The 21,936-nt window shown below is 30.1% G+C and overlaps 1 protein-coding gene across 1 annotated transcript; it reads right to left on the bottom strand.

Annotated features, from left to right (window-relative positions):
- Nucleotides 1–1,233: 1,233 nt before the first annotated feature.
- On the bottom strand, nt 1,234–12,016 carry LOC129321060 (uncharacterized protein At2g38710-like). The gene is made up of 5 exons (XM_054966792.1): nt 11,657–12,016; nt 4,729–4,848; nt 3,885–3,999; nt 2,784–2,877; nt 1,234–1,738 (listed from the first exon to the last, which is right to left on the bottom strand). The coding sequence occupies exons 1-5, from the start codon at nt 11,758–11,760 to the stop codon at nt 1,536–1,538; spliced, it is 636 nt and encodes a 211-aa protein (XP_054822767.1). The 5' UTR covers nt 11,761–12,016; the 3' UTR covers nt 1,234–1,535.
- Nucleotides 12,017–21,936: the final 9,920 nt, after the last annotated feature.

Here is a 21,936-nt window from a genome sequence, read left to right as displayed (position 1 = left end):
TGATTGGATCACAAAATAAAAATTAAAAAAACAATTTTTGTTCGCTTGTATCCCATAAAATATCTTATCTGAATCTCTAATCATTTTTTCCATTAAAATTAAGGTAAAGTAGCAAATTTAATTACAAACTATTTTTCTAGGAGCATTTGATAGTCTAAACTATTAGATGGTGTAAAATAAATTACGAACTTTCAAAAATGGAGCATTTAGTAACACACCATTAACTTCAGCTAATGGACGTTATGTGAGACTTACAATGACACATGGCACGACACATCAGCAAGGTAAAGGTGTAAATTTAACCGCGAACTATTTTTGAGAAGTTAATATAAAAAAATAGACCATCCAACACCTTCCCCTCAATTTTAACCAAATATTATTTATTTTTATATTTATGAAACTCACAAAGCATTAATCTCTCCAATCTTCTTGTATTCGATCTCAATATAAGCTCCAGAAAAAGAGGTTCAATGAGTTCTTATCTAAAGACATTCACAAGAATGATGCCAATAAAATAAAAGCTTAATTTTACTATGCATGTAAAAAGCTTGATTATAACTTAATTTATTCATGAATTATTTCTTCTACTTTGTCAGCATCGTCTTCATGAATATTTTTAGATAAAAACTTTTTAAATCTCTTCTTCTCGAATTGAGATTGAAAACGAAGGCAAGAAGATGGAGAGACTAATGCTTTATGGGCTTCATAAGTACAAAAATAAATAATGTTTGGTCAAAATTGAAGGGAAGGTGTTGGATGATTCATTTTTTTTTATAGTAGAGAATATTCAATGCTTCTCAGAAAATAATTCATAGCTAAATTTATACTTTTATCATGCTGACATGTCATGCTACGTGTCATTATGAACCCCACATAACGTCTGTTAACTGAAATTAATGACGGGCTATTAAATACTCTATTTTTAAAAATTTATAATTTGTTTTGCACCATCTGATAATTTAAACTATCATATGCTCTTGGAAAAATAATTTGGAGCCAAATTTGCACATTTACCCTTCAAATTAAACCCTCACATCTCCGAGCAAATTGTAGTCACTAACCAAATCAATTGGCACAAGTGTCCAAATAAACCATTAATAATCCAAAAGTGCTCACAAATTTTGAACTTTTCAAACTCACCAAACCACACCATAGAGCTCTCACCTACTCTGATTGCACAATTCAGACACTTTTACTTAAAAGGAAAAAAAAACAGCTTTAAATAACCTGAAATGAAATGGCAGAGAAAAAGTTGAAATATCAGTCATTCATAAGAGTTACATATAAAACAGTTCGAGATTTCCGCAGCGTACTTGCGCTGCTGAAAAAGGTGGATAGTAGTAGACAGTCACAGAAGCTGAGTTCAGTGATAAATAAGTTTCTTCAAAATCAAATGAATTTGAAGAATGAAAAGTTGCAACAATTACAACAGTATCTGGGGCTAGAGAAGAAATCAGATCCAACCCAACAGACAATTGAATCAGAATCATGTATAGGAATTCTTTGTTTTCAGCAAAGATTGGCTGTAAGAAGCATCAGTGATGTGGCTTTGCCCCAAGAATAAAGGCAGGCCCGCCTCTCGTCTCCTTCACATAGGAGACATACTCACTGTAGTTCATGGTAAATAAAGTGCTTTGGTAACGAGTCAGCTGTAAACGCTTCCTGAGTGACTCGGTAATTTGGCCATTGTAGCCTGCTTTGCGGACCAAAGAGTCAATGGCCTCTGTTTTTGTCCAACCTATAACCAAAGTATGCAGACACAGATCGTCGGATTTTCACCCATATTTCACTATATATCAACCAGTTAGAGGCATAAGAAAACCATGTCAAAGAGGAAAAATAGAATGAAAAAAGTAATTGTGTGGACAGGAATGTCAATAATAAATATTATACATATCGTCTTCTGCGTGATAAAAAGGACATCCATTTCCAGTGATGGATATCACCAACAGATGATCTCATAATGCTCTCTGCCATTTCGTTACACAACTCCATAAATTTTTGCTGACAAAATTTCCATGGTCAGTGATTACAGGAAAGCCATTGCAGTTGTAAGAAAAAATACTCATTTTTCAGTCATAGTTTTTTCAAGGACCAGATTTCTTTTCTTTTTTTAACTCGTTTAGAACCTCCCCATAAGCAAGCAAAGAACTAAGAGGAAACTTCTTCATGTTACCTGTTCAAATTATAAAAAACTGAATACTTGTTGGAAAAAGTATGCGGAAAAAGTATTGTGCGCGAAATTTATGAATATTAGTGTATTTAGAAAGATGTGATTGACAATTTTTAGCAAATTCCAGTAAATAGGAGGAAGTTTAAAGGTTATGCAAATTTTTATGGATAGGTTAAGAGTTGTGCTTTTGTAAAAGTGGAGTTGTCAGAGTGAAGTTATAGAAGTTGTGTTTCACCTTTGAGAATCTCCTTCATTTCATCAGCAATATTCCACCCTAGTTTAAATTTATATCTAATACTCCCTCCATTTCTTTTCATCAATCTTTCAAAGTTACAAACCGATTAAGAAATGCAATGAATACATATTATGATTCCTTTTAGATTTTCTAGTATCCTCTTAATTTATTTTAGTCATTAATGATGCCTTGAACTTCTAAAGTTAATAAAGAGACGGGTGTAATTGAAAAAATAGTAATATTATTGGACTTTTAAAGAGACAGATAAATAGAAACAAAAATTTTCTTGAAAGAAAAGGAAAAAGAAAAAAGAAAAAAGAAAAAAAGAAAAAAAGAAAAAAGAACAGAGGGAGTAGTAAACATAATCTAAGCTACCTTCATGGGCAGCTACTTCAGGCAGGTAAGTGGCACTTCGCCTTGTATGATGGTCAGGATCAATAAACTCAATAATTATACCATGCTTTCCTACCTGCAAGAAAAATAGTAGAATGAAATCTAAAGTGCAAAAAGAAAAACGAACACAAAACCAAGAAATAAGCAAATATTTTGCATTCATTGCACATTGCCTGGTCCCTTAATGTTTTCTGTACTTGAAATACTCAACCTCATCCACAATATTACATAAAACAACTGTATAATGAACTGTCAGCACAGCCACTGAGGATTAAAAAAAAAAAAAATCATCACAAGCCTATCATTAGTAAGCAGAAACTCAGACATCAAATATGTAGAATGTGCAAACAATGTAGCAATCAAAGTTACTCCCTGGTTGTCTTCTTTAGGTTAATCCTAAAAGAAAATAAAAGACGGGGGGGGGGGGTTTCCATACTGAGCATATTTGTGAAGCAAAGAAATATTAGCAAAAAAGAAAAAATCTTTATCAGCACAAAAATCTCCTTTGGCCTCAGAGTTCCAACTTAGATGCTTTATAACCCCAATTTCCTCTCTCCAATCAAGAAACAATTTTTATGCTTCAGCCACTTTAAATCAAGTTTCATATCATATATAATACGATCCTAAATAAAACAAAACATAATCACTTATCGATCTTAGGTTTGTTAATGTTGCGTTATGCTAGAGTTTGGAAACTCATATACGATAAAATGGAAACTCAAGGCCATAAATAAGCATGAATCGATTACATCATATGTTAATTTCATTGGTTAATTTTTCTGTTGTGAGATTTAGATGTCAAAGGATCAAAGGACAAAGACGTCAAAGTATGCTTATCAGCTTTGCAGTCGATCTTTTTCAAAACAATAAAACAAACCATTCCTTCTCTGTAACGGGCATCTATAATGAGAACCACTATCTCAAAATTCAGTAACATGCAGCGTTACCAACAAAAAAAAAAAAAATCAGACCAAACATTGAACTGAGAACAATGCAGGATCACCGTTGGACAGCTCAACTAATGGACATTATTTTTACATTCTTTCTAAAAGGTCTGCATAAAACAAATAAATCAGCACATACCTCCCAATCAAGGTAGTGGTCAGCAGCTTCATAATCAGTAAGAATAGATACTGTACACTCCAAATAAGGCAATTCCTTAGCCTGTATGGGTGGAAATCTGCGATCCTTGAGAGCACTGTGAAATATTTCAAAGAACAAAAATGAAGGAGTATTTAAAGATTAATGGTCAACCAATTGCAGGACAAGGAAATAAAGCGAGTCCTTCAATTTTTTCTTCTAAAAATCAGCATATTCATGAGCTATTGAAATAAATAGGTCCCAAGGTTCTGATAATATTTATAACATAATTTAAGAATCAAAACCTTGTATATTTTCTGTAAACTTTTCTGTCAGATAACTGAAATTGATTTTACAAATGATGCACACAGTACAAAAGCTTAAGCCTAGAAAAACCTTAGCCTTCTAAAGGTAACTAGCAAGGAACAAACAGCAGAAGCTAAGCTCAATAACAATGTCCCTAGTATGTTGCATGAGAATACCAGCAACTATCCAGAACCAAGCCATTCAATATTTTTTATGAAGATACTAATTAACTCATCAGATTTGTCACCAATATGATGCTTGAAAAAGGAAAGATCTCTATAAGAAAGAAACATCCAAAAATTCCTTGAATGATATTTATGTTTATGGTTATGTCCTTACAATACGAAACACAATTCATATATAAACAAGCCTGCTACAAGCATTTCTCAACATGTTTTAAGTACAGGGGCAAGTAACACAGTCCCACTTAAAGAGAAGAAAACTCCCCTCCCAACCACGTGGAATGGAGACTGTAGTTCATAATTCAAGGAAGTGCAGTTTATGTAATTACTAAAGAAAATGCATAATTACATCATCAGACCTGGTCAGTGCATAATCTTTGAAGCCATTAACCAAGTAGCGTGCTTCTAGTGTTCCTATACAACCTCGAAGTCGAGGCTCCCCACCATTCACCACTTTCTTCCAGGTAACAAACAAAGGGCTGAAACCAAAGTATTTTCACTTAAACAAGAAACAGAAATATTTTCTTTCTTAAAATATACAAGTCTCAAACCTTATTTACCAAAGCATAAGATAGACACACTATAACCAATCATCCATGCAACAAATTAGCAGATTTGCGAGGATAAATATATACAAAAGGGAAGATCACATTTTATATAGAAAACTTATCATTGAAATATGGAGTTAAAGAAACATTATCATTTACAGAATTTGTGGCGAAGTAAAGCATTAAAACAGATTTGTAAGAGAACCACACATCTTATGCCCTACATGTTCAGGACCCCACAACAAACTCCAGTATCATGGGATACTTTCTTAAACAAACAATACACTCCATAAAGTAGAGAGGCCAAACTGCAAAGCGGCTTCCATATTGTGCCCTTCAATTTCTAAATAACCAAAAGAGAAAGAAAAAAGAGGAAACAAAGTTCAAACATTACTGGTTCACTTGAATGAAAGAAATCACAAGAAAACTGATTAACGAAAACCCAAAGTAATTCTTTCACTTTTTCCTTTTTGGGAAGATTTCAACCCTCAATGATCAACATTTCAATCATTAATCAGGAAGTTGTTCACCAAATTCAACCAGTAAAGTAAGAACTGAATTATTAAGGATGAACATGATATATTTATTCTCCATGATTATTGCTTGATTGCATGCCTTGATGTTGAGTAGAATCTACAAATAAAACTTCAACGCTAAGAGAGCGGATAACTTTTGAAAGGGTTATTTTCTTAATATTATAATTAATCAAAATTCGAATTATATAAACATCTATGCAAACATGAATTTCAACTAGCTATTGAAAACCTTTTTATGACATCTAAAATAAGAAAATAGTATCATTACTTGGGTTTTTTTGTGGGGGGTGGAAAGGGGAGGGGGCTTGAAACAAAAGAAGCCTCAGAAGTAAATTTACCACCCTAAAAACAAATCTAAAATAAAACGCCAGAGCTGCCAGTCATCTTGTTCACAGATCCCATGGAATGAGGGTCTTGCATTGGCGAAGACCAATTATTCCTTTACAGTAGTGCACTGATACATAAAACATGCCATTAAAACAATGTGTGGAATTTGAGAGAGAATATTTCTCATTGATTACAACACTGAGGTACATGTTCACTATATATACAGGAGGGGCAATAAATTCTAATAAAGCCTAACAAACATGGATAATGGCTAATAAAGGCAATCAATATTTACAATAAATATTGAATATTCCCACAATTACCCTCAAATTAAATCACAGATACTAATCATGTCCAACTTACTTATATAATTCTCAAATGTAGGTCCACTTAATCCTTTAGTCAAAACATCAGCTACTTGCATCTTCATAGGCAAACATGTCAAACATAAAATTCTTGCTTTCACTTTTTCTCTAATGAAGTGTCAGTCTATCTTTACATGTTTAGGCTTGTCATGTTATACTGAATTTAAGGCCATGCTTAAGGCAACCTTATTATTACAATAGAGCTTTGATGGTGAGCTTGCTCCAACCTGTATGTCATTCAACCTTATTTCAGCGACAACTATTCAATTATTCCTTGAGCTAAAGCTTTCAATTCAAATTCAACGCCGCTTCTTGAAGCAACTCTTTGCTTTTGACTTTTCCATGTGACCAAATTACACCACACAAATGAATAATAACTAGAGGTTGACCTTTGATCTTTATAGGTTCCACCCCAACTTGCATTGGTATAAACTTTTGTGGATCTTTGCTCATATTTTCTGAAGAACAACCCTCTACCAAAAGTACCATTCAAATATCTCAAAATCTTACAGACTACCTCCATATGACTTTGCATTGGGCAGCTCATATATTGACAAGCTACATTGACAGCAAATTCTATATCTAGCCTCTTATGGGGAGGATATATCAATCAATTTTCCAACAATTTTTTGATATCTCTCCTTGTCAGCTGCTTCTTCCTTTTCTTCAGCCTCCTCTTCTTCTTCTTCACCTTCCCTTTCCTAAGGTTTCTTCTTCAATTTTTTGACTTCAATAGGGGTTTCAACAGGTCTGCAACCCCACATACTTGTCTCCATCAGCAGATCAAGTATATACTTTCTCTGAGAATCACATATTCCTCTTCTTGACCTAGCAACTTCCATTCCAAAAAAGTATTTTAGCTTCTTGAGATCTTTGACTTCAAATTTCTTGCCAAGGGCAGCCTTCACTCTTCCTATCTCCTCAAAATGATCTCTAGTGAGTATTATGTCATCAACATAGACAATACGGATACATTTCTTGTTTCTCTTGACTTTAACAAACATTGTATGATTTGACAGGGCTTGCTTTTAACCTTCGGGCCTTAGGACTCTTGAGAAGCTATCAAACCAAGCTCTTGGTAATTGTTTCAAGCCATATATAGACTTTTTCAATTTACAATCTTGATTTTCTCTGCCTTTCTCAAACTTAGGAGATAGACTCATATATACTTCTTCCTTCAACTCTCCATTCAGAAAGGCATTTTTTATGTCAAGTTGGTAAAGAGGCTAGTGGAGATTAACTGCTACAAACAATAAGACTCTAATAGTGTTCAATTTTACCACCGGAGCAAACGTTTCTCTATAACCTAGACCATGTGTCTAGGTAAAGCCCCTTGCAACGAAACAGGAAGCACCAGTTCTTGATTAGGTTCTAGTTCCCAAGTCTAAGATTCACCTATGCTCTCCTTCTAAATCAAAGGATTGCGATATAATGGAGTATCTTCATGAAAGATGGCATCAAGGCTAACAAATGTGTGTTTTGAGATAGGTCAAAGCATCTGCATCTTTTCTAAGTAGAAAAATAGCTCAGGAATATGCAATTGATAGCTCGAGGGTTCAAGTTTAATGCTTTGGTGGTTATAGACAAAAGCTATGCAATCAAACACACGAAGCAAAAGACTGGTTTTAACATGAGATGTGGAGAAAACAATTCCCAATTTTGCGGAGAGGAATTTCAAAGAATAAAATTCAACTAGGCATACAGTTAATTAGGTGGGTTGTGGTCAAAATAGTACCCCCAATAAAACTTAGACACATTGCAAGTAGACATGAGTGCTCTAGCAACACCAAGTATATGGTGATTTTTCCTTTTTGCAACCCCATTTTTGTTGGAGCCTATGGACACAAGAACTGGCATGGACAATACCATGCATTTGAAGGAAAGCACTCAAAGATTGGTTACAACACTTAGTGCTATCATCGGTGCATAAGACTTGGATGATGGTGTTAAACTGGGTTTTGATCATGTTGAAGAAGTTCATGAACGTGGATGCAACCTCAGACTTGTTTCTTAAAATATAAACCCAAAAGACACAAGCATGATCATCAATGAAAGAAATAGGCCATGTTTCAGTACAATTGGGTGTACGAGATGGTCCCCACAAGTCACTATGAATGGTTGTGAACGGTTTAGTGGGTGTGTGGTTCTAGGAAAGGAAGTTCTATGGTGTTTGGCAATTCATTCATTTCATATTGAATGTCATTAATATTCAGGTTTGGGCATATAGCTAGGAACAAACGTTTAAGGTAATGAAAATGAGAATGGCCCATCTTTTTTGCCACACCATAAAATTATTAACTTTAGAGGTGGCTGTAAAGTTACCAACAACCAATGAGTTACCTACTCGAGTGGAGACTTCGAAATTATAGAGCCTCTCATATTCTTTAGCACTTCCAATTCTCTAGATGAATGGTCCTGACACATATAGTGGCATGGGAGAAATTTAGCATAACAATTTGACTGCTTGGTCAATTGATTGATTGATCGAAAGTAAATTGCAATCAAGCTTAGGCACATGAAGTATAGACTTCAACATTATGGCCTTGTTTGGTACAAAAAATTAAATTTTATGGGATTGGGAATGGCATTGGTAGTGGGAGTGGGAGGGGGATTAAGTTTTAAAATTATGCTTGGTATGATATAGGATTAAAAAAAAAAAGTTAAGACTAACATCCAACAAAAACTAGGTAACAAACTCGAATTGTCTTTCTCATTCCTCTTCAACCTCCAAAGCTGCCAAACCATCCATAAATCTCTCTCACTCTTCCAGATGAGGTGACTAGCCTTTGTCTGCAAAGCTCTGCTATCAAGTTTGTTCATGGCCGATAGCAAAAAGATAAGAATAATGCCCTATTCTTCTAGAACTATAAGTTGGAAAGGCATGGTGAAGGTCTAAGACGATCACTAGGTCAGTCTCTCTCAAATTGAAAAATTTTTAAGACATGAGGGAGAAGGCCCTACCAGTCTTGAAGCTCTAGGATTTGAGATCTAAGATCTGAGATCTGAGATACGAGGGAGAAAATCAAGCCTTGCTATTTGAGATCTGAGACACAAGGACAATGATTGAAGATGGTTGCCACGAGTGGAAGACAATGTCGCCGGCATAGCATCACCAGCACGACGTCTACAATAGAGCTAGGGACGACTCTAACCAGGGAGAGGGATGGAATAAGGGGCAATTTGGTCTAGAAATTTAAAATCTGGGGATTGATTTTCTAATAACAAGGGGAGGTGGTATTGGGTATTTCCACCTAGATGGGATTGGGCTCGGCATTAAAATTTTCATTCCCACCAAACATGAAAACTTGGCATTACTCCATCCCAATCCCAATCCCTCAATCCTTCATACCAAGCAAGACCTATAGAGTATGAAATTCAAATACTCCCTTTTCCTGCTACAAGTGCTAAGGAGCCATCTACAATCTTTACTTTAACATTCCTAGCACATAGGATGTCAGAAGTAAACAACTCATGACAACCAATCATATGATCTAAGGTGCCAGAGTCAACAATCTGCAAAGATTCAGCACAAGGTTTTAGGGCTTGAAAGAAGTTACCTTTTTCAGCCACTAATACTAAGGATACAAAATCTAACATACCTCCCACAACAGACTCAAACTTAGAATTTTTGGCCTCGGGTTGTAGATCTAGACACACTGAGCAAACCTCTTTAGCTTTTTGAAGTGATACAATGTGCCACACGAACCATAGTGGCCAAAAAACACTCAGAACGGCAAACCACACATGACAAAAATTCTAAACAATGTTACCCAAACACAAAGACTAATGGAATTTGGCCAGAAAACACATGTCGTCGCCAAGAAGACAGACTACCATTGGAGAAAACCCCATGCGCTTGCATGCGCCACCCTTCACTTTATGATGCCAAATGAAGCTCTTGTGCGAGTATCGCACACGTGTTGCCAATAATGACAGCATTCTGGGGTTGGGCCAATCGGAGGCTGCTGAAGGTCCCTTTGTGGGCTATGATCTACTTCACACTCCTTGCTTGCACACACGTTCACCCTCGCTCTGCTGCTCTGTGTCCAGCACTAGTGCCACGTTTGAGAAGAACAAAAAAACCCTAAAATGGAGCCAACCAGGCTCTAATACCATGTAGAACTTGAGAGAGAAAATATTTCTCATAGATTATAATACTGAGGTACATGTTGACTATATATACAAGAAGGGCAATACTTTCTAATAAAGCCTAATAAATACAAGTAAAGGCAAATGAAGGCAATACAATATTTATAATAAATATTGAATATTCTGACACAATATTGAAGGAAAAGGAAGATAAAAGACAAAAATGTTATTGAAATAACATAATAGTGTTCCAGATGTGAATCCCATATGACCAAATTCTCAGTCATCATATATCCAAGATCGAATTCAAAATTTAAAATACAGTTAAGGGGAAAACTGTTAAATAGAAAATGAGATGTGAATTTTGTGACAATCATTCCAATAACCAAAACCAGCCTATTATAACAATAGATACAGACAACTTAGGATATCCATAGATTCAGCACATGCATGCAAACATGTTGAAAATATTCATCATCGAAGAGACCTACATGAATGACAAGTCAATAAGAACTGTAAATCTCAACATTTCACTGAAAAGATGTACAGAAGACACTAGTGGTACCTTTAATCTATTTATTTCCCTGATAACAAGGATTCTTCAGAAACTTAATTGCATTCTCTATAAAATACATAATTTTCCTTCTAATGGGTAACAAGCTTCACCAAGCGGCACTAGAAATTACTATAGATTATGTGCCTCAACGTGTTAGCTCATGCTTATAAAGGAGACTTGTAGATCTAGTTGCCAACACAGAGAACGCTCAAAGTCCAGGGACAACGACAACAAAGTCTTAATCTAATTAAGAGATAGAAATTCACGAGTCATAAATAAAGAATAAAGAAGCTAATAATATTTAGAAAAATATGTACCCCATAATATTTAGCAAAAGCTACATGCATGCTCATATCTAATTTAGTCATCATGGAGGAAACTACTGAAATTGTGAGATTTTCATCAGAGTCAACTGTTACACAAAGTAAACCCATAGTATGGTAATCGTCTAAAAACTATAGTGTTGAGTTATATTCATCACGTTTGACAAAAAATGCTAGTTATAACTTCTGAACAAGAAGTTTGGCAAGATTATAAAATTATTCTCTCCGTTCTTTGAAATGCCATGTCACAGGTCACCCGTAACCATGACGCACCAATGCAGGATTACTTATACAAGCTTAGAAGCCAGAGCGAAAGTAACATACAAAAAAGACGAGAAATTTATCAAGGACAAAGGAAAGCCAACAAATAACACACAAAATTATGATCTTAAACCGATCAGAAAAATTAAAAAAACTACCATGACGGCAAAATCATGAGCCAATTCAAGAATCCTCCCCATTAATACCCACGTGCAAGAAAACAGAAAAAAAAAAAAGGTGCGAAGATATGGTGAAGAAAGAGATGTAAACGAGAGTTATTACTGTTGACCCTCATCGAAGGCAGGGGGAGGAGCATCCTCGCTGTTGTAGTGAGCGACGAGGGTGTCGAAACAGTACACAGCCATCTCCTTGTTTGCCGACACCATTTTTACCGCTTAATTTCTGTTTTTTTTTTTTTTGGTTTTCGACGAGGGATTGAATAATATTGCAGTTGTTAAGAAGAGCTCTCACGGCTTCGTGAGATTCAAATTCTTAATCTTCGATATGTAGCCTTCTGTTCTGAAATTATACGGGCAGAGGGAGAGAGAAAGGAGGCTTTGTTAAAGGAAATTTGCTCTCCCGGCCAGAAAGTGGGAACTATAAGAGGGGAGAGAGAGAGAGCACAGGGCCAGGATGAGTAGGCTCTGCTTGTAAGTGACGGAACATCTAATTTTACATTTTTAATCCCTAAAAAACGTGATTCATTAATCATTGTTGGCAAAAAAAAAAAATCATTAATCTAATTCAATCTTTAAGTTATTTTTTTTAACAAAATTAGGGAAATTAGGTCCGAAGTTCGATGAGGCCAAGCATGTCTCAAAATGACCCAAAAAAAAAATCTAATATGCAAATTGTAATGTAATAAACCAAATACCATAATTCTTCTTAAATTTTTAAAATCTTTATAACATTAACTATTTTTGATAAGATGACTATAATATTTTCAGTTTAAAATAAAAAATAACAGCTTTAACCTCAAAAAAATTAAATATTAATTATTACTTTAAGTTAAACAATAATTATTTTTTATAATAACTAGAATGAAATAAAAAATTATAATTTTTCTTATGCAAACTTTGGATTTATTAAAATTTAAATGTTGTAAATATTATTAGCTATATAGCGATCATTTCATATATGATCTTTTTTTTTATATGATAAGATAAGTTTGTTTTAATTTAAGTAATGACTATTTTTTATAATGGTTAGGATTGAATAAAAAATTATTAATTTAGTTTAAATGGTGAGTATTTTAGTCATTTTATACAAATTATTAATGTTAGAAAGGCTCTCAAATACTTGAAACAAATTATAACATTTCACATAATTTTATTGTCAGAATTTCTTTGTCATTTTTCCAAGTTTAAAAATAAGTTGAGGAGATATTTTTGACATATGAGTTACATCGAAACTTGCTAATATAAAAAGAAAATCATATCTACTCTATTTGAGGCTAACAATAATTAAATTTGGATTAATAGTAGATATAAAAATGTTAATTAAAAATTATAAAATCCCATTGCTTAACTAACTTTTAATGCATGTGAATGGTATAAATTCTTATCACTTAAATAGATGAGGGTTCAAATTTAGTTATAAATGATCTACCTTTTTCTCTCAATACTTTAAAAGAAATTAGACTTTATTATTGGAGGAGTAAAATTCTTGTTCCTAACAAATAAAAAAAAAGAAAAATATCATTGTTTATAATTATTCATAAGCATTATGAGATTCATATGAGTTGAGTTGGATTAAGACATCATATCAATTCTAATAAAACAAGGCAAGATTTGACTTGAATCCAATGCTTGTTTGATAAGCCCAAATGGCTTGAAGAAGACAAACTTATTGAGCCATATAATATAAACCTGCACAACTTTAAGTGGTATAAATAATGTGACTAATATTTGATTTTATTCATCTCTACTAGCACAGCTCTTATATTTTTCTGTCTACCTTTTTAATATTTTGAATTTTGATTTTTTTGCCAAAACTTTTATCTAAATCAATATATCCTTGCGTAAGAAAATTATTAAATAAGTATTTATCTCGTGCTATATTTTATTATTGTCAACAAATCTATTCATTGTCTATCTACAAATATATGAATTCTGTCAAAAGAAAAAAAATCTTAGTTTGCAGATGATGTTGCATGATTTGGCTATTTATCTTTAATTATTCAAGTGCTTGATTACTGTAATTTTGGACTGTTTGTAAATCTGAATTAAATCGTAAAGTTTATTATATGTACGCCATTGTATCATAATTCTCCACATGATAGTGTCTTCGTGTCATATATAGGCACACATTTCTAGTTTATTATGAAATTTAAACCCACAAAAAAAAAAACAAACAAACCTCTTTCATTTGTAAACTCATCAGTCAGTGAAACATCACTATAAATTGGAGTAATTAGACGAAGTGTGAGTAATTATCAAAGTCGCAGTCATAAGGCCGAAAGGGGGAAAAAACTAAAAGCACAAACCCAAACAAGAGGATGTTTTTGTCAAAAATTTAAAATAAATTGAAGACTAGACTGAAATTTCAATAAAATTCAAAGAATGAAAATATAGTTTGTGCTTCTAATTAAGATTAAAAATTTAGATTGAGTTACCATGTGATACCTTTTGCTTTGACCATTGAGGGAGGTAGGTGGTCGCTCACTTTATTCTAATAATGGGATGGAATTTCCCCTGTGAGGACGGTGCCAATCGGCCTTTGCTTTTTTTTTTTTTTTTTTTCAAAGAATCTTATATATTTATAAATGAACACTAAACATGATTCTTTTCTTTTCTTTTAATTTAATCATTGCATGTTAAAAGTTGATCTCTCACTAAAAATAAAGAAAAATAGCAATCAAGGATAGAAGAAGAAATTTATATCAATTAAGGACCGATTGTTATGAAAACCCAAATGAAAAATAAACTTGAATAAATTATTATTAATTTAAAATAAATTATTGTTAAAACTTGAATAGATACTTTTTGATAAAAGATTAACCAACATTAACAAGTCTTCATTTAGGTTTTAACTAGAGCTACATAAAAGACAGGACGGCACTGAATTTCATCCTAACTCGAAATCCGGTCTCTTCATGGATTGGGTTAGGCAACCCGTAGTCCGATCTTATTCAGGATAACTCAAAGATTAATAGGACTAGACTTGGTCAAAGACTGATCCTGTCATATTTATACTCACTAAACATGATTTTTTCTTTTCTTTTATTTAATGATTGCATGTTAATAAGTTGATCTCTCACTAAAAATAAAGAAAAATAGCAATCAAGGATAGAAGAAGAAATCTATATCAATTAAGGACCGATTGTTATGAAAACCCAAATAAAAAAATAAACTTGAATAAATTATTATTAATTTAAAATAAATTATTGTTAAAACTTGAATAGATACTTTTTGATAAAAGATTAACCAACATTAACAAGTCTTCATTTAAGTTTTAACTAGAGCTACATAAAAGACAGGACGGCACTGAATTTCATCCTAACTCGAAATTCGGTCTCTTCATGGACTGGGTTAGGCAACCCGTAGTCTGGTCTTATTCAGTGATAACTCAAAGATTAATAGGACTAGACTTGGTCCATAGGACTAAGAGACTGGTCCTGTCAATTTAGTATTCATTTAACTTTTTTTCTTTTTATTCTATGAGAGACAATAATCATTTTAACATAATAAACTAAATTAAAATAGTAAAAATATTTATAATAGTAATAAATCTATAATAATTTTCAACAATAAAAAAAAATATTTCTTGTTATAATCCAAATGATTTAAACTTATAAACTTTAACAAAAACAGTACTCAATAAAATTCAACAACACTACATTACAATAATTTAGAAATAAACTCAATAAATTTTCATACATTATCTCCTTAGCATTAATTACACTTCAAATATTTTTAAAAAATAAATTAATTATAATTATAATAAAAAATTAATAGGACTAGACTAGACCAAGTGGTCTGAATGCCGAGCCTTTTGTCCAGTCCAACCCGAAGACTAGTCAGGTCTTTTCAGTCTTTTTAATCTTGAAGGACTAGTATCTATACAGACCAAAAAAGATTTAGACCATCTTGAGTTGGACTGGATCAGACAGGATTGAAAAACTTTTGCACAACCCTAATTTTAACAACAAGTAATATTTAATTGATATAAATTTTCTCTAATAATATTTGATAGATATTTTCCCTAAAAATAATATATGTGAGACCTAGTAGATTTTTTAATAAAGGTATGAGACTTGTCATTGGTTTTTTATATTTGTATATGTATAAGATAATTAATTGTGTATAAAATACAAATTAAATAATAAATTATAAAATAGAATGTTTTATTGTTTAAATCAATCGACTTATTCTCTCCATGTTTATATATAAGAAAAATTTAATCAATTTACAAATTTTAAAAAAATTTGATTAATCTTGATGGTTATATTTAAAATTGACCAGTGTATTAATATATACTTGTGATTAATGATTTATTTTTTCATAATTTAATGATACTATCATTTTAATGAGTGTGCAATTAAGAAAAGATGTCATTAATGGTATTTTTTAATTATTGTTTTGCAGTTTTTCTTTTCTTTTCTTTTCTTTTGATTGAATACTTTTTCTTAATAAAAATACACAACATCCCACATGAAAATTTTGCTTATATTTAAAATAGAGGAAGTATATAATAAAATTTGTCAATGAATTAAAGTAAAACTACAATGATTTTGTGAGATAAATTGAATTTCAATTCAATGAATGAGATAAATCCTCTCATTTAATTAGCATCACATGACATGATAATAACAATTTAATTTAATTAGATTGTTGTCAGATATTTTATCATATACTATTAAACAAACCATCAAATCTTAATTTTTTAGATGGGATAATATATGTTAGAAGTATTTTGATTGTTGAGTTATTTTGAAATTTTAGAGAGAATATATATATTGATAATTTTTAAGCATTAATACAATTCAATGGATATAATTGATATATTTATTAAATGAGTGAATTAGGTTATTTACTAAATATAAATCCAATATAAAATTACTATAATTCTATTGTAATCTAATTATTATTACAAACAAATTTTAAAATTTTATTTAAAAGATAAAATTGCCAACATTGAATGCTGTAGACAACTAACTATAATCAATCATAATTTTAAAATTATGCTTTAATCTCTCTACTTTTTATTGTAAATGTGGTCAGAGTATTATAAAACCCAATATTATTAAATTTTTACTTTTAATTTTATATGTTAAAAGAAATTGCAGGGGAGGCCGGTTTTAAAAATGTGATGAAGGACCAAAACAAAATAAATAAATAAATAGTAAATGTCAAATGTATAATAAAATGTAAATAAGGAACTTATAAGACAATTATATATTTAATTTTTACAAATAAAAAAAAATTTAAGACTACCTCCACTAAGATAGTAAATTTATAATAAAAAAAAACTTCATAATATCTAATTTCTCAAATTTGTTTAGTTATTGATTTAGTTTTTAAGTTTAATTTTTATTAATTTAATCTACTACATTTTTTTAAATGGTCACTTTAGTCTTTTAGGATTTGAAACACAAATTGATTCTTAAATTAATTTGAGGTATAAGGTATGTTGATGACTTGATATATTATATACGGCTAAATGAAAACAATGTTTCCTTTAAGTCAATTTAATTTTATCATTAATTTAGATGATTGTCAACTCAATATTCTTTACACTCCCTTTATTAAAAAATATAAGGCATTTATAACTAACTTTTTTTTCAATAAAATAGTTAATTATCTCTAAACTAATATCATCTTTTTATATTTAACCTTATTTAATATGATGCTTTATTTTAAAATAAATATAAATTGATTTATTTATTATTACACTTTTGAAAAAAAAACACATTAATTACACATTAAAATATTAAAATATTTTATTTTTTTTTTAACATTCAACCCTCAAAAAATATCTTACTTTTTTAAATAGAGGAAGTATATGTTAGCATATTTTAATGTTATGTGACCTCTTCTTTAAACAATGAATTTGAAGGACTAAACCGTTATTGAAAAAAAGTTAAGGGATTAAAATTTTATCATCATTTTTAAATATGCAACAAATAACAAATTATAAAGTAAAACTAATTATCATCTATACTGAATGATAGTATTATAACACACTCTTTATTTATGCATGTTCTAATTTAATTTTTAATTTTTAAGTTTTAATAACAAAGTGAAATGATCATAAATTTTGTTTACAAAATATGTTATTTATGTTTTTAATATATACAAAATGGCAAGTCATAAAATAGAAAGTTGTTGATTAGGTGAAAAATTTTATAATAAAAAAATTGTGTGAATGCAAAAAACATTTTTAAGAAAGCTACCTTAAATTTTGTTGAACAATATTTAGATTTGACTTTATTAGATAACCATATAAAAAAAATATCTTGCTATTTACATTATTATATGTACGAGGATAAGAAATCCTTGAATAAAATAAGTGGTTATTTATATTTATAGGTAACAAAATTTTTAACAAGAATTTGTTGTTTACATTTTAATTCATGCGGGTGTCACATATAAAAAGTTGTTTATATTTTTTATATGCACATGATATTATATTTTAAAATAATCTGTGTAAGAATAAAACAAATTTTTGTCTATATTTTTTTTTATTGTTCAAGGATATCTTTTTATTAGATACAATTTTATTTGAGACACGATCAAATATTAAATATGAATACCTCTTACAGTGAAAATTATTTTTTTTTTATCTTTCTATTGTTATCTATATTCTTATCATGCATGGATAGCCAATGCAAATACAAAATAAAATGTTCATACAATTTGAAAGAAAAAAAAATTCTCTGATCGAAAGAAAAAAAAATCAAAAAAATCTAAAACAAGATATATATTTAAGAAGTTTAATTTGCATGAGTATAACAATTCATAGATTAAAATAAATTGTTATCTATATTTGATTTTATATGAGATAACACATTTTATAAGGGTTGAGTGAATATTTCCCCCTGAATTATTCTTCAAAGAATACCTAATGTCATAAACTAATTATTATAACAAATTAAACTCTAAAGTAATTAAAACACAACACGTTTGTCTTTAATGTTAAATATCCTAATGTCGACAATTAAAAATGCTGATTGGGATTTAAATTAAAATGCCGCCTATCATGCTAAGTAGATTCAAGTTAAAGTATATTTTTACACTTGAACTATTTTTTAAGAAGTATCCAATATCTTAAATTATCTGTGTTGTAGCAATTTTGCCCATACAATAATTAAAACGTGGCAAAAATTCATCTTAACTCAAATCCACTCAGTATAAAAGGTGGTATTTCTTGTCAAACTTAAACCCTAGTCAGCATTTTTAACAATCAAGTTAGGATATGTAATGTCAAGGGCAAATATACTATATTTAATTATTTTAGGAAAAAAATTTTATAACAAAGAGTTTAGGATATTGGGTACTTCTCGAATAATTGTTCAAGTGTAAAAATATATTTTAACCCATTTTATAATAAAAACAAGTTATTATTTATTTCTATTTTCTAGCCACAAATATGCTCGAGAATAAAATTATATAGTTATTTTTTATTATTATAATTATTTATTTATTTGTAACCACCTATACAATTTTATTTCACACTTTCTATAAATTATTACTTTTTATAAAATTATCAAATTAATATTTACTCATAATTTAACTTCTATTAATATTTATGATTTGTGTGATCAAAGAAAATGGTTGACAGGTGAGATTTTAAATTTTAATCACTTCAATTTTAGAGAAAAAAAGGATAATTATGGCTAGAAAGTTTTTGATTGATTTTTTAATTTTTTATTTTACATCAATCAAATAACAATTTATAATGTTTGTTTATTTTTTTTAAAAAATTAAACCCATTAAAATCTTCTCTTCTCTTTGAATAAAAAATGAGGGTTAATATTTTCTTGCATTGCATGAGGCATAAAATCTACTTATGCATAAATCATTTACAACACAATTAAATACTAGGAAGAATTTTAATAAAGGATTTGAGAAGACACATAATTTCTTGTTGGTCCTCAAAAAATCTAAAACTTCAGTTCATTCATCTAGAACTAAATTGAAAATAAATTAAATACAGAAAAGACAAAAATACCCTCCTTTCAAATATTTTTAAAAAAATCACCAACCACCATTGCTGGAGCACTACTGTCGGTGACCGAAGCCTTGCTGGTGATGACAGCTATTAGACCTCCATCATCGGAGCTCTGGCTGCCAACGTTGGCTAGAGAATTAATTCTTCAAAGGTGGCTAAGGTAGGTATAGAACCCATTACCCCTTGGCGCACTAAAACATTATGGATCACCAAGCCATTGAACCCATTTAATCATATAATACATAAAATTTTATATATATATATATATATATATGTATGTATATAAAATAAATCTTATTTTCATACCATTTGATTATTACGTTACTTGTTAATTGCGTAACTTTACTTATTAATACCTTAAAAAGATTTGTTGATTACTTAACTTTTTTTGTTAGCCCCGTGACTCTCGTAGCAGAACTACATTACTTATTAATCGTGTAACTATACTTGTTAATATCTTAATAGGATTCGTCAATTACTTAACTTTTCCTGTTAAGTCCATGACTCCTATAACATAACTATATTACTTATTAATCGCGTAATTATATTTATTAATATCTTAACAGGACTTGTTAATTACTTGTTGAGAAATTAACAAGTAAAGTTAAGCAATTAATAAGTAATTTAGTTGCTTTTTCGGAACAACGGTTAAATAAGTCTTGTTATGGTATTAATAAGTTAAGCTGTGCAATTAACAAGTATTGTTGCATAATTAACAATTAAAGTTATATGATTAACAAGTAATGTAGTTTAGTTGAAGGAGTCATGGAGTTGGCAAGTAAATTTAAGTAATTAATAAGTCCTATTAAGGTATTAATAATTACAATTACATGATTAACAAGTAATGTAGTTATGTTGTGGAAGTTACGAACTTAACAAGGAAAGTTAAATAATTTACAAGTCTTGTTAAGATATTAACAAGTATAGTTACTTGAATAATAAGTAATGTAGTTCTACTGTGAGAATCATGGGATTAACAAGAAAAGTTAAGTAATTAATAAGTTCTGTTAAGGTATTAACAAGTAACGTAATAATCAAGTAGTTTGAAAATAAAGTTTATTATATGCTCCCTCCGTTAAAAATGTAAGACATTTTTAATTGAATTTCACTCTCAATAAAGTAATTATCTACTTTCAACTAACCCTATCTTTTCATATTTACCCCTATTAAATACCCTATAATAAATATAAAATCATTATCAATAAGGGCACTTTTGAAAAAAAAGGCAATGATTATACTTTGAAAGACTAAAAATGTCTTACATTTTTTAACAGAGTGAGTATATAATTTTATGCATTATATGATTAAATGGTTTCAATGGTTTGGTGATCTATAACCTTTAGGCGAGCTAAAGGGTCATGGGTTCTACACCTAGCTACCTTTGGACAATTAATTCTCCAGCCATTGTCAACGGTGGTCCTAGCTAGTGGCCAAAGCTCCGGAACTGAGGTCCAGTGGCTGTTATCGCGGGCAAGGCTTCGATCACCAATAATGGTTGGTGATCTTTTTTAAATATTTGGAAGGAGTGTATTTTCATCTTTTTTACATTTAATTTATTTTCAAAATAATTCTAGAGAATTGAACTAAAGTTTTAAATTTTTTGAAGACCCGTAAAAATTATGTGTTTTCTCAAATCCTTAATTGAAATTCTCCTTGAATGCTAAGTGCCCATTTAAATTGAAGTTGAACAAGTGATATTATAGATAATCATAATTTTAAAAAGTGAAATTAATTAAAAGTGATGTTGATAAATCATAATTTTTGTTTGAATACTTTTTTCAAAAAGGTGATTATGAGAAAGTTGGTTCTGTTTAGATTGTATCAATTAAAATCACTTTTAGATATATAATTATTTAAAATGTATGGTTTTTATAAAGTTATTTAATTTTCTATAATTATTATCTAATAAATTTTAAAATATATAAAATCTCCTGAATTTTAAAGTAATTGCATATCACCTCCTAACTTTAATATGTAACTTCCAACATTTAATTTTATTTTTAAAAGCTCCTATTGTTAATTACTATGTTATGTTATGATAGAGTTTGTTATGTTAGATTAAAAAATGCCACATAGAAGTTTATGTGGCATTCTATGTAAGTAAATAATAATTATATAGAAATTATATTATTTTTTTAATTATTTAATTTTGTATTAATTGTAAATATTTACTTTTGTATTCATTTTATCCTCTCTCTCTTTTTTTTGGTTATCAATGGTACATAGTTTTCTTATATCAAAGTATAAATTTTCTTTATATAATTCTTATCAATATCAACTTTTAGATATTTTTCTATTCATTTGTTTAATATAAAATATTTTTAATTGATAAAGAATAATAAACTACAGTTTTTCTCTTAAATTGTATTAATAGTGAATGAGTACAAAGT

The sequence above is a fragment of the Prosopis cineraria genome, unplaced genomic scaffold (genome assembly GCF_029017545.1).
Source record: "Prosopis cineraria cultivar Desert tree isolate PC_DT_omini unplaced genomic scaffold, ASM2901754v1 PC1, whole genome shotgun sequence".
Classification (NCBI taxonomy): Eukaryota; Viridiplantae; Streptophyta; class Magnoliopsida; order Fabales; family Fabaceae; genus Prosopis; species Prosopis cineraria.
This window is presented reverse-complemented; position numbering and strand designations above follow the sequence as displayed.